Genomic DNA, 13,454 nt, shown 5'->3' on the forward strand with positions numbered 1-13,454 from the left:
GTCATCTTGCAAGATGCTCTGATATGCACAACCTTTTGAGATAATGGCTTCTGTTTTAAATGCTCAGGTAACTTTTCCCAGGCCTTTGTGCCAGAAGTATTTTATCATCCTATACGATCTCAGCCTTTTATAAACCCTTGCCGTACTAAATTCAACACAGAGTTCATTTAGCAGGATGCCAGCATGCCAATATTGTTTGTTACACTAGCCATATTTTGAAGTCTAAAATCCCATAACTGTAGTATTAACTTGAAACCATCTGTAGGCTTATTAGAAAGCAAGTCAAGCTTGTGTGTTTTGTGTTTATCCAGCAAAGTTGTGGATGAAGACAAACTGCAATGTGCCTATGGGATATTACGAATGACAAACATTTGTTTTGCCGCGGGGGATTCCCACTTGTAAGTTCTGTCTCTTAAATCTCATTAAAGCACATGGTAATGGAATTTGGGATGTTGCTAAGATTACTTCTAAGGAGTTTTCTGCTGACGGAGGTAACTTAGTTCCCACCATAGAAATAGAATTACTTCTACACTTTTTTATATATACACCTCCACCAATTACCTCAATCGTCTTTTTTTAAGTAACTTTTTCTGTCAGCAACTGACTCATTCTGCCATTTCTGTTATTTAATAAGGAAATAAATGCTGCTTTCTTACCCTCTACCACCTACGGGCAGGTTGCCACAGTCTGAAGAGCAAGTCTGCCAGGCAGTTGTTGTTTTGGTCCAAGTGACCTCATCCTACCTGTTTCCTGTATGAGGTGAGACTCTCTATACAGTACCCATCTGGGTTGTGAGTCAATCTTTGCATGGTGGTCCACGCGTTGTAGAGGCTTATTTCAACTAGTCAAGCCTACTGATACACAGTTTATACTGCCTCACTGTGAATGGGGAAGGATATATTTTTTTTTTTGGGGGGGGGGGGGGGGGGTCACTAAATGAACCAGAAATAATTATAATCATCCCTCTTGTGATTCAATACGTCACTGTCTCTCACGGATATGCGCTCTTGTCGTATGTGTTCCACCGCGATTGTTTTCGGCAACAATAAAAAAGCATATTTCATGGGATGTTTAAGAACCTTTGCGATTCCCTTATAGGAGGCATACCGGGTTCAGATATTCATAGCCTTCCTCTGTCGCGCTCACAGCTCTGAAATACAGGTCCCAGGGGGAGCCCTGCAATCTGAGATGAGGCTAATGGTCCAGTCTCCACCACAGCGCTTGAGACTTGGAGAGCCAGGCATCCACACATTGAGCCCCTCAGCCAACCCAGTTTCTTTCCTGGATGTCACAAAGAAAAGGAGTTTCAGGGAAACGGACACAAAATGGCCGGCCATCTATCCACTCGTCACTTTGTCAATGCCAGCCGGCGCATGCAGCTCCACAACACAAAGCGCATTCATTTCCTTTTGTGTGTGTAGCCTACGACTGTGTCTCTGCAATTTCTAAGGAGGTAAAGTGTGGCTAGAGAAATTTACCTGGCTGGTGTCTCATTTTGTCAGTGGGCTAAAGTAAGGGGACCTCGGTGTGTCCCAAATCTTGTGAATGTTACAGAAAAACCCTACAAAAAATGATCTGAAATGAGAACTTTCTTCACTTTTTTTCTTTTCACTTCATCCTTTAGTTTCATTATCATCCATTCATCCAGTGGCTCAGACACTAGAGGCGAGCTGGACAGATGATTGCTCTGAAACATTTATTTTTTTAGAGGGAAGCAGCTTACTGGTAACCACGGGAACGGCTTGTTTTCTTCCAATCTGCCGGCGCTGTTCCTTTAGGAACACATGTGATTTCATTGGTCGTGTATGTACACATTATTTTTCAGGTCTTATCGCAGGTGCAGTGAAATGCGTGTTTCTCCAGCTCCAACAGTGCAGTAATACCCAACAATACAGAAGAATGCACACATCAAAAAAAGTGAATTTATACATGTAAATATTTATGTATATGATGGTGTGTATAGACATTATAGACAGTATATGAATAGAAAAGGTGTATACAGTCAGCAGTAGTTATATAGGATGAGCCTTGACTAGAATACAACATATACAGTGGGGAGAACAAGTATTTGATACACTGCCGATTTTGCAGGTTTTCCAACTTACAAAGCATGTAGAGGTCTGTAATTTGTATCATAGGTACACTTCAACTGTGAGAGACTGAAGCTAAACAAAAAATCCAGAAAATGACATTGTATGATTTTTAAGTTATTAATTTGCATTTTATTGCATGACATAAGTATTTGATCACCTACCAACCAGTAAGAATTCTGGCTCTCACAGACCTGTTAGCAAGAGGAAAATGACACACACTGCACCCCTCTTGTCTGTTCATGTGGAGGCTCCCACTGGCTGTCTCCCACTGGCTGTCTCCCACTGGCTGTCTCCCACTTGCTTTCCCAACAGACCATGTTAACTGGGGAGAGTTCTGTCCCACCGGGTGCTGAATTTGAAAGTAGATATCAGTCATCCATTATGGAATGATTAGTGTTCAGGGAAACTGGATGAAACATGCTATTCCGGCCTGTCTTTCTGGCCTTGCCCTCTTTTCAGTCTGGCAGACGAGTATCGCTTGACCAGAATATCAATGTGGCCATCTGAATCGAACATGGCTTTGGTGTGTCATGCTCGTCACATTTTGCCAGTGGACTGGTAAGCACTGGTTTGAGGTTTGATTTTATTTTCTCTCATATGTATCAGGTACATGGTAACAACAAGAAATGCTGACGTCCATTACTGATCAAAGGTAAACATGCAAAACACATTGCAAGCTGTTATCACTTCCAATGGTGTGCACCTTTTTAGGAGCGTTAACAATGAGCAAACTAAGAGACTGATGATATCGGCTGTTACATACCCACAGTCCACTTCTCGGTAACAGCGCTCTTAGCTGTGCTGCTAAGTTGCTCATCTCCTGCCTGATAAATAAACCATTGATGTGACAACCAATAAGAAATCCCTCTATGCCCTCAGACGAACCATCCAACAAGCAAAGCATCAATACAGGATTAAGATTGAATCCTACTACACCGGCTCTGTCGCTCGTCGGATGTGGCAGGGCTTGAAAACTATTACGGACTACAAAGGGAAACCCAGACACAATCTGCCCAGTGACGCGAGACTACCACTTGCGCTAAATGCCCTTTCATGCTCACTTTGAGGCAAGCAACACTGAAGCATGCATGAGAGCACCAGCTCTTCTGGATGACTGTGATAACGCTCTCTGTAGACTTTTTAAACAGGTCAAGATTCACAAAGCCGCGTGGCCAGATGGATTACCAGGACGTTTACTCCGAGCGCGCGCAGACCAACTGGCAAGTGTCTTCACTGACATTTTCAACCTCTCCCTGACTGACTCTGCAATAGCTACATGTTTCAAGCAGACCACCATAGTCCCTGTGCCCATGGAAGAGAAGGTAACCTGCCTAAATTATTACCGACGTAGCACTCACGTCGGTAGCCATGAAGTGCTTTGAAAGGCTGGTCATGGCTCACATCAACAGCATCCTCCCGGATACACTAGACCCACTTCAATTTACGTACCACCCCAACAGATCCACAGATGACGCAATCTCAATTGCACTCCACACTGCCCTTTCCCACCTGGACAAAAGGAACACCTATGTGAGAATGCTGTTCATTGACTACAGCTCAGCGCTCAACACCATACTGCCCACGAAGCTCATCCCTAAGCTAAGGACCCTGGGACTAAACACATCCCTCCAACTGGATTCTGGACTTCCTGACTGGCCGCCCCCAGGTGGTAAGGCAACAACACGTCTGCCACGCTGATCCACAACACTGGGGCCCCTCAGGGGCGTGTACTTAGTCCCCTCCTGTATTCCCTGTTCACCTATGACTGTGTGGCCAAACACGACTCCAACACCATCATTAAGTTTTCTGAGGACACAACAGTGGTAGGGCTGATCACCGACAATGAGACAGCCAATAGTTAGGAGGTCAGAGAACTGGCAGTGTGGTGCAAGGACAACAACCTCTCCCTCAACGTGATCAAGACAAAGGAGATGGTCGTGGACTACAGGTAAAGGCGGGCCCTCATTCACATCGACGGGGCTGTAGTGAAGCAGGTGGAGCGCTTCAAGTTCCTTGTTGTCCACATCACCAACGCTCTATCATGGTCCAAACACACCAAGACAGTCGTGAAGAGGGCACGATCAAACCTTTTTCCCCTCAGGAGACTGAAAGATTTGGCATGGACAGCTGCACCATCGAGAGCATCCTGACAGGTTGTATCACCGCCTGGTATGGAAACTTCTCGGCATCTGACCATAAGGCGCTACAGAGGGTAGTGCGGACGTCCCAGTACACCACTGGGGCCAAGCTTCCTGCATTCCAGGACCTATAGAATAGGCGGTGTCAGAGGAAAGCCCGTAAAACTGTCGGACTCCAGTCACCCAAGTCATAGACTGTTTTCTCTATCGCACAGCAAGTGGTAACGGAGCGCCAAGTCTAGGACCAAAAGGATCCTTAACAGTTTCTACGTCCAATCCATAAGACCCCCCCACTCCATTTGTTTTGTACACCGCTACTCCTCGCTGTTTGTTTTATATATATGCATAGTCACTTCACCCCAACCTACATGTACAAATTACCTCTAACCTGCACCACCGCACACTGACTCGGCACCGGTACCCCCTGTATATAGCCTCGTTATTGTGTTTTTTTTTTTTTTTTTAACTTTTAGTTTATTTGGTAAATATTTTCTTAGCCAACAATGCAGTTCAAGAATAGTTCAGGGCTTGTCAGTAAGCATTTCACGGTAAGGTCTACGCCTGTTGTATTCGGTGCATGTGACAAAGTTTGATTTGAACTCCTTCAGCACTGTCACCTGTGGAAACCAACTGCTGAATCCAAGTTCTGATAGGTGTGTGTGGACTGCATGTCCATCGTTTGTCGCCATGGCGATCCAAATGGACATCCCATTCTGCCCCCATGGCACTCGTCAATCCAGAACAGCTGACCAGGCTGAATGGACCTTCAAGGCTTTACCCTCTTTAGCTAAGCTATCTGTCGGCTGTAAATCTGATGCACTAGAGTGGACACACCACTCGGAAAAGACACCATCTGCCGCTTTCTCAGGATACTAAGTACGATGTCTTACTATTGTCTTTTATGTTCTAGTAGGCCTAATTGGCACAGTTCAGTGAGATCTAGGGGTGGGGGTGTGTGTGGGGCTGGGGGTTGTTTGGTCAGTGATGTGGTGAGGAGACTGTCAGACGGTCACCTCTCTGATCCCCAGAGTTGCCTAGTGACAGCTGCCCGCACCATCAGAGAGTCTCCCCTGAAGGTTGAAGTCATCAAAGGACAAGCTGCCTCTTATCTTTAAACAAGCTCAAAATGAAAAATACATTTTAAGAAGGAAATAGTCATGTGTATTTGGTTAGGAAATAAACTAGCTAAAGCAGGTGCTTGTGGCTGATTTTTAGAAATTCCAGGTAGTCCACGCCACTACTCAGCTGTTGGGCCCTTGGGGCTCCGTACTTCTCGTTCATTGCTGTAGTAGTAGTAAATGTGCAGCTGGATAATTCTTATGTTTTCTTAACTTCTGCTGAAAGGTGCTTGCGTTGTATAGGCTAGACTAGAGGCACCTGCTCAGTGAAGACACAGTTGGGCATGTTATGTAATTCTCGGGCCGACTCTCTTCTCTGTATACATCAATGATGTCGCTCTTGCTGCTGGTGAGTCTCTGATCCACCTCCTACGCAGACGACGCCTTTCTGTATACTTCTGGCCCTTCTCTGGACACTGTGTTAACAACCCTCCAGATGAGCTTCAATGCCATACAAATCTCCTTCCGTGGCCTCCAACCGCTCTTAAAATCACGATAAACTAAATGCATGCTCTTCAACCGATCGCTACTTGCCTGTCCAGTGTTTTAATTGCTATATTGTATTTACTTCGCCACCATGGCCTATTTATTGCCTTTACCTCCCTTATCTCACCTCATATGCTCACATTGTTGTATATATACTTATTTTTCTACTGTATTATTGACTGTATGTTTGGTTTATTCCATGTGTAGCTGTGTTATATGTTGAACTGCTTTGCTTTATCTTGGCCAGGTCGCAGTTGTAAATGAGAACTTGTTCTCAACTTGCCTACCTGGTTAAATAAAGGTGAAAATAAATACAAATGTTTAAATGGACCCCGCTCCCACAGAAGGGCCAGCTCTGTGCCACATATGCTATGGAGAGTCTGGCCCTCTTGTCCTGAGTGCTGGCATTTTATTCTTGTCACCTTCTACCTTGTTACACACAACCTAATGACATCCTGTCATTACACACCACAGCTCCAACTGTGTGTGTGTGTGTGTGCGCTCTCCCATGGCCGTTGCTGGCTTATAGAATTTGTATTGATCTCCCACTGTTTCCGCTGTCTGGTTAACGCTGACAAATGTTTTGTTCCGTCTGGTCTTAACGCGGCCCTTATAACCATAGAAATATAAATACTAGAATGGTAAAAAGCACAATGTAATTCCAGCTCTATGCATGCAACACCTCTGTGGGTCACCTTTGACCTTTTATATGATCTCATTAGCAGCCATACAGGTTGTGTTAATGGGGCATAGGCTGCTATCTGTCTATGGACCATTATACTGGTCCAGTATCATCGTAAGCATCTTAGTCGTGGTGATCATAGCGGATGAATGATCTCTGGTGTCGACGTTATGATGATCTATGACCGGGTTTCCAGAGCTCTGTCCTCGGGACCCTAAGGGGGGCACGTTGTGGTGTCTGCCCTAGCACTACACAGCTGACTCAAATAACCAACTGATAATCCAGCTTTAATTTGAATCAGCTGTGTAGTGTTAGGGCTAAAACCAAAACGTGCACCCCTTAGGGTCCCCAGGAAGGAGTTTGGGTAATTCTGACCTATGGTGTTGAAGTCTTCTCTGGTTGATTTGAATGGGATTTCAGCAGGACTATCAAAGTACTCCCTCTGCTGGTTCTTCAGTCAAGTACTGGAAGAGGATACCTCTTCTCGGAATGAACATCAAGGCTGTTTCTGACGCTAGATTAGGATTAAGAACTATCTTTGCTCTCACATGTTCTTGACAGCCTTTATAGAACCTGTCATGTTTAGGCTACAGATTCCTGTTCTCTTGGCTCTTCTTTCAGTGACTGATTCATGGCGTAGTGTCAGAGTTCTGTCAGTGTCCTGTTAGTGTCCTGCCAGTTTATCAAGAGAGCTGTCATACTAAAGACAGTCGTTGTCAGATTGACTCGTCCTCTGAATGGAGTTCACAGGCAGGCCGCGTCTATTCCTGTTCTAACGGAGTGCACTCACATCCTGTTGGTGTCAGTGGAGGCGGTCCAGTCTCTCAAACTGTCACCTCTCCTGGGGAACAGGAGACAGAATGTGGCCGACTTCAAAAGGAGGGGATGGCATGTAGGTTATGCTAGGCTATTTTCCATCAGGTGATAGACAGGTTTGGTGTGTGTGTCTCTATTAGACAACCTTCCTACTGTAAGCTCCTATAAGAGTGAGGGACACTGACCGTGAACTCAGAACCATGCATTTAGAGCAATACAGCTCTGAGTGAACTCATTCAGGTTCAACTTTGTCTGCGTACCTGGGCAAGGTGAATGTGTCCTGTTCTAGACTGTCACAGACCATCACTGTGATCACCCAAGAGGCTAATGAAACAACATGGCTGGGATGGAGCTTTCCCCTGTTACCCTGGCCTGCACTCCTCCCTGCCCCCTCACTCCTTCTCCTCTAGCCTGCACTCCTCCTCTCCCTCACTCAGTCCCTCACTTGTCTTTCCAAACTCTAGCCTTCACGGCTAATGGACTAACGTCATATTCATTCTCATATTCAGGCCGCTCATAATGAGCATTCTGACACTTTGGCTTCAGAGTGAAGGCGGTGTCATGTTGGGTAACTTGGCTCCATCAGTTTCGGGTACAGAGTCCCTGTCATCTAACTAGCTAACATGGCCTTATATTCTGACGTAGGCTTACACCCTCAACCTGGTCCCAGATCTGTTTGTGCTGTCAACAGGAGTTGGCAAGACGACACAAACAGGCCACATCATATCATGCTTGCGTGATTAACTTCTATAGTTTTGTGAATAACGGCAGGCTTCAAACAGCATGAACAAGCTGCCTGACACAAGCCTACAGTATGTTTACCAAGACGAGAGTTACATTTCTCAGCACAGTATATTTTGATTGGGCTAAAGTTTCTGGGAACCACCACCAGATTCACTGTCTGTAGACCAGCAGCCTCGGATGATAAACGGCTCTAAACATAACAGAGCTGGACTTTCATTCTCATTCTGAACAACGTTCCACAGCCGCCATCCAACTCCAAACTACCCCAATGGTTAAGAACAGTCGTTGGACTGGATTCTACCATATGGAGCCAGGAATGTCGCTGCTTTCATATCATGACAGATGGGCTGTGTTCATTGGCTGTGTCAGAGGCTAGAATACCAGTAGCTCTGTGTGTGTGTGTGTGTGTCACGCTGAGGCTCGGTAGTTCGTTATTGTAGAAGTTCCAAGGCCCGTGCTGTGTGAGCCAAAGCTTTCCTCTATTGTCTCCCCACCAAAATGCAACCAATTCGTGCATTTCCCAGCACAAATGCTTTGTTTTATTTCTACCGTTATGAATAAAAGATGATGGGGTTATTTCCACTTTATTTTGGTGAGCGTCAGCATTGCAATTGTCTGTGTGTATGAGATGGATAACTCTAATATCTCCTCTTTTCTCCCCCCCCCCCCCTCTGTTTCCCCCCTCTGTCTCTCGCTCGTTTCGTATCTCTCCTACAGAATGCCAAGCCCTTCTCCTCCTCAGACAGCCTAGTGAAGGTCCAGGAGGTAGCAAGCTGGCTTTTGGAAATGAACCAGGATCTGCTGTCGGGGGGCAGCAGGCGGGGCCTGGGGGGCCGGCGAGGGGGCCCGGGGGCCCAGCGAGGTAACGCCTCCTCCTCGGCCCGGACGCCCCAGGGCCAGCAGCCTGGAGAGGAGGCCGACGAGGAGGAGCACATGAACCGGGTGGTGGAGGACCAAGAACACCAGCAGTCCAGAGTCCAGCCTGCGGCCTCGGCAGGGGGGGAAGGAGTGGAAGAGCCGTGGACCTCCAGGCAGAATGGACCCCAGGGAGACGGGGAGGAGGAGGATGGAGGAGGAGTACCCAACGAGGTGAACGGAGGAGTGACTAAGGGCGGCAGGTGGATGTGGGAGGCGGAGCGACGGCAACAGGGGGGGGATGACGAGGAGGAGGAGGAGGAAGAGGAGAACAACAACAGTGGCAGCCAGCAGGGAGAGGAGGAGGAAAGGACAGAGGGAGGAGCGAGAACGGGGAGGGATGAGGAGGACGAGGAGGAGATGGACCAGGACAGTGATGACTTTGAGCATTCGGAGGAGAGCGGGAGGGAGGAGGAAGAGGAGGAGGAGGATGGCCTCCACTCACCCTCCCTCAGGAGTGATGTGTCTGTCCCCAACAACAACCTGGACCAGTCCTCGGGGTGCCAACACCAAAGCTCACCCATCAAGAAGAAGGTAAGACCTGACCAGTGTTCATGTTTCACAGTGTACCAGAACTTACTAGATACTAGAACCTTCAAAAACGCTTCTCTACTAGAATTGTTACTTTCGTTCTTCTGTCAAATGTCTCACGCCGTCTTCTGATTTGAGAGAGGATCAAGTCTGTATCAGCGCAGCCGACATCGCCTTATCGTACCTAGTCCGCTTCCTCATACTGTCTCTAGCCTGGCCTGAGGAACCAGTGCACACACTGTGAGTCTGGGTTGCATCGCGTTAGCTCCCCACTCATACTGGCTCTAGCCTGGCCTGAGGAACCAGTGCACACACTGGGAGTCTGGGTTGCATCGCGTTAGCTCACCACTCATACTGGCTCTAGCCTGGCCTGAGGAACCAGTGCACACACTGGGAGTCTGGGTTGCATCGCGTTAGCTCCCCACTCATACTGGCTCTAGCCTGGCCTGAGGAACCAGTGCACACACTGGGAGTCTGGGTTGCATCGCGTTAGCTCACCACTCATACTGGCTCTAGCCTGGCCTGAGGAACCAGTGCACACACTGGGAGTCTGGGTTGCATCGCGTTAGCTCCCCACTCATACTGGCTCTAGCCTGGCCTGAGGAACCAGTGCACACACTGGGAGTCTGGGTTGCATCGCGTTAGCTCACCACTCATACTGGCTCTAGCCTGGCCTGAGGAACCAGTGCACACACTGGGAGTCTGGGTTGCATCGCGTTAACTCCCCACTCATACTGGCTCTAGCCTGGCCTGAGGAACCAGTGCACACACTGGGAGTCTGGGTTGCATCGCGTTAGCTCCCCACTCATACTGGCTCTAGCCTGGCCTGAGGAACCAGTGCACACACTGGGAGTCTGGGCTGCATCACCACTTATGCTGAACAGAAGTTAACACCTGTGAATATTGCAAAACGGCAACAATGTCCATTACAGGCTAGAACAAGAAGATACTGGTATCTTCCAGCTATGTTTCCTTTGCTAGTACCATGTACCTTGTTGGCGATAATATGCAAACCATAACACACACTATTGCTGATTTCAAAGCTGAAATGTATTTACTCATGTATTCTCCCTCGCCTCGCGTCTCTTCCAGTCATGGTTCTTTGCTGGAGCCCCAAAATGAGTGTGAATGATGTCATAGGTCTTAAAGAGACATTTTATCAAATATGTTTTTTCTTCTTCGATGCAAATGTTGTTGGTCAGTACAATAAAATAAGTCCCTAATGGAAAGGTAACAGATTGTTTGTCATCTGTAGCCCGGTGAAATCAGCCAAAACAATCATTCAATGCGTTCACACACTCCTATTGAATATGCATTCATCTGTATTGTGAATAGGCCAAGGCTACATCTTGATTTCCCCAATTTATCAATAGAGATTTTACCATTCAACTAAATGACTGCCTTTCTGTTATGTAGTTAGATTGGTAAAAACAAAGTCAAATTGATATTATGATTTATTCATTAATGCATACAACAAAAAATAATCTATGTCAAATGTAATGATATTGCCTAGTTAAAGGTCAAATAAAATGTAACAAATATTGAACTCTTCAAGATCTGTCTGGATCAATTTGCATTCTGTGACTGGCTAATAGGGCTACTCCCCCCATGTATCTAGTATAATTCTGGTATTGTGACATCACTAACCTGTGGTCAGTTTTTATGTTGTGTGTGTGTGTGTGTGTGTGTGTGTGATGGTCTGAATGTACATAGAAACAGGTACAGTATTGTGTGAATAGAATCAAAGTAAGTTATGTGACGGAGACACTTTCAGAAATGTGCATAAATCTCTAACAGCGCCTAATAATCTAGCGACCCTTGCCTCCAGGCATCACATGAGCAATTGTTGATACTGAAGGTGATCCACAAATCTTCTTAGTCTTTAACAGAGCAGTACAGTAATTGCTGTATTTCTAATCCAATGTCTCCCTCTTGTGTTCAAAAGAAGATACTACATCTTTAAATTCATGGAGTTTATTTCTCAACTCAAAATGCAAATAAAAAGTCCTGTGATTTGGTCTTGAAATGCTATTTCACATACCCTCTACACTCTGCTAGCTGTACCCCTCAGCCATTTGTCAGGCTGTCTCTGTGGTCAAATTGCAATGCTACAGCAATGCGTTAATGCCATATCAAACAATTCTAGCACATCGGCCTATAGAAACTTCTGAGAGAACATTTACAGTAGTCTGTAGTAGGTACTATGAGAAGGTCTACAACCCTCATCTCAACTCTGGACCTCTGTGCCAGTTCCACTGTGTTTTTTTCCCATGTATTCCCCTCGAATCAGACTGATTTTTAGACCTGGGACATCAGGTGGGTGCAATGAATTATCAGGTAGAACAGAACCAGCAGGCTCTGAACCTCGTACGGTAAGAGTTGAATACCTCTGATCTTTAAGATAGAAATGGAATTACTAGACATTCTATTTCTATACTCTACAATGCGTAGGTCATACAGGGAGAATGTTATGTGCTGATTGACATATAGCAGTAGCTGGCAACCTTTCTTGGGTTGCATGCCTGACCCGTGTCTGTGACATTCCCTCTTGGTAGAAGCAGCAAAGGTGCTGACTTCAAGAAGCCGTACCTTCTATTTTGAGCATCCATAAGTGAAGATTGAGTGTCTTGAAAGATTGTTCCAGGCAAAGTCGTTATTGAACAGCACTGTGTTTACTTCAGCTGAGCTTTACTTAAACTCTAATTTGATATCAGGTTATGGGTCGTCAATCAACTGTTGACACAATCGGAAATGTTGTTTGAAAGACTGATACAGTAGGGTTGGCTATTTATTAAGGGGATATTTTGGCAATGAGGCCCTTTATCTACTAGTCAGATGAACTCGTGTCATTTGTCTCTGTCCAGTGTGAGGGAAGTTGGAGGTAGTTTTGCGAGCCAATGCTAAATAGCGTCAGCGTAGTGACGAAGTCTATGGGTAGCTACCAGCATTCTCTGGAGAAGTAGATCAGGATATTGGCAATGAGGCCCTTATGTATCCATTTAAGCAGGCCTGTAGTACTTCAAGTCCAGCTCAGTCAGTTGAGAGACTGGAGCATTCAGCAAGGACCCAGCTCAGTGCTTGGCCGCCCACCTACTCTACTGTGTCCTCGTATAACCACATCTTGCCGTCTGTCTTGGCAACACGATCGACACAGAGCTGTGTTGGACTGACAGGTCATCCATTCCCCACTGCTCTTCTCAAATCACCCAGGAAACCCGTGAAGGCAAATCTATTCCGCCGCCCTCGGGAATTACTCTTTAATTAGTCCGGAGAAATAATGAACTGCAGTAAAGTGACAAACTCTGCCCGCCTGGTAGCCTTGGACTCGGGGTAGCCCTCCGCTACAAGGACAGAGCCTGAAAGACGAGGAGACCAGGGAGCAGACCATTTTATTGGACTAGATTTATCACTCCAGAGAAGGACGAATGTGTGTCATCTACCCCCCCTCTGTTTTATCCTCGGGTAAGTGCCAAGTTTATCCCAGGGCTTGTATGACATTGGGGCTACCGATTTACAGGCCAGGCCTTCAGTTAGGGCTGGAGCTTGGTTTGGAGCTCGCTGTGCCTCCCCCAGGTAGCCCCGGGCCTCGTTCCGTAGGCCAACATTCTGGAACGCTGCAGATGGAAGTTAATACCATGAATAGAGCTGACATGATTCCTTATTCGACATGTCAAGAGAGCCATGTTTGTTAGGCTCAGCCACGTGGTGCGTCCCTTCAGGCAGTCCTGGAGTGTGTCTCGTTGTGCCGAGCCATGTGGCTCTGTTCACCTTTCACACGTGGTGCGTCCCTTCAGGCAGTCCTGGAGTGTGTCTCGTTGTGCCGAGGCATGTGGCTCTGTTCACCTTTCACACGTGTTGTGCAGCCGCCTTCCGGCTTGAAATGTGCCACGTTTTTTTTGCCATACCCACCCACCCCTTCTTTCCTGTGAGT

At 46.6% G+C, this 13,454-nt stretch overlaps 1 protein-coding gene across 1 annotated transcript in view; it reads left to right on the forward strand.

Annotated features, from left to right (window-relative positions):
- Window positions 1-13,454, forward strand: part of LOC115145606 (F-box/WD repeat-containing protein 7) — a 219,576-nt gene that overhangs the window by 74,882 nt on the left and 131,240 nt on the right. Inside the window, 1 exon segment of the mRNA XM_065024899.1 lies at window positions 8,795-9,526. Within this exon segment, the coding sequence (XP_064880971.1) occupies window positions 8,864-9,526 (663 nt within the window). The 5' untranslated portion in view covers window positions 8,795-8,863.

The sequence above is a fragment of the Oncorhynchus nerka genome, linkage group LG11 (genome assembly GCF_034236695.1).
Source record: "Oncorhynchus nerka isolate Pitt River linkage group LG11, Oner_Uvic_2.0, whole genome shotgun sequence".
In the NCBI taxonomy this organism is placed as follows: Eukaryota; Metazoa; Chordata; class Actinopteri; order Salmoniformes; family Salmonidae; genus Oncorhynchus; species Oncorhynchus nerka.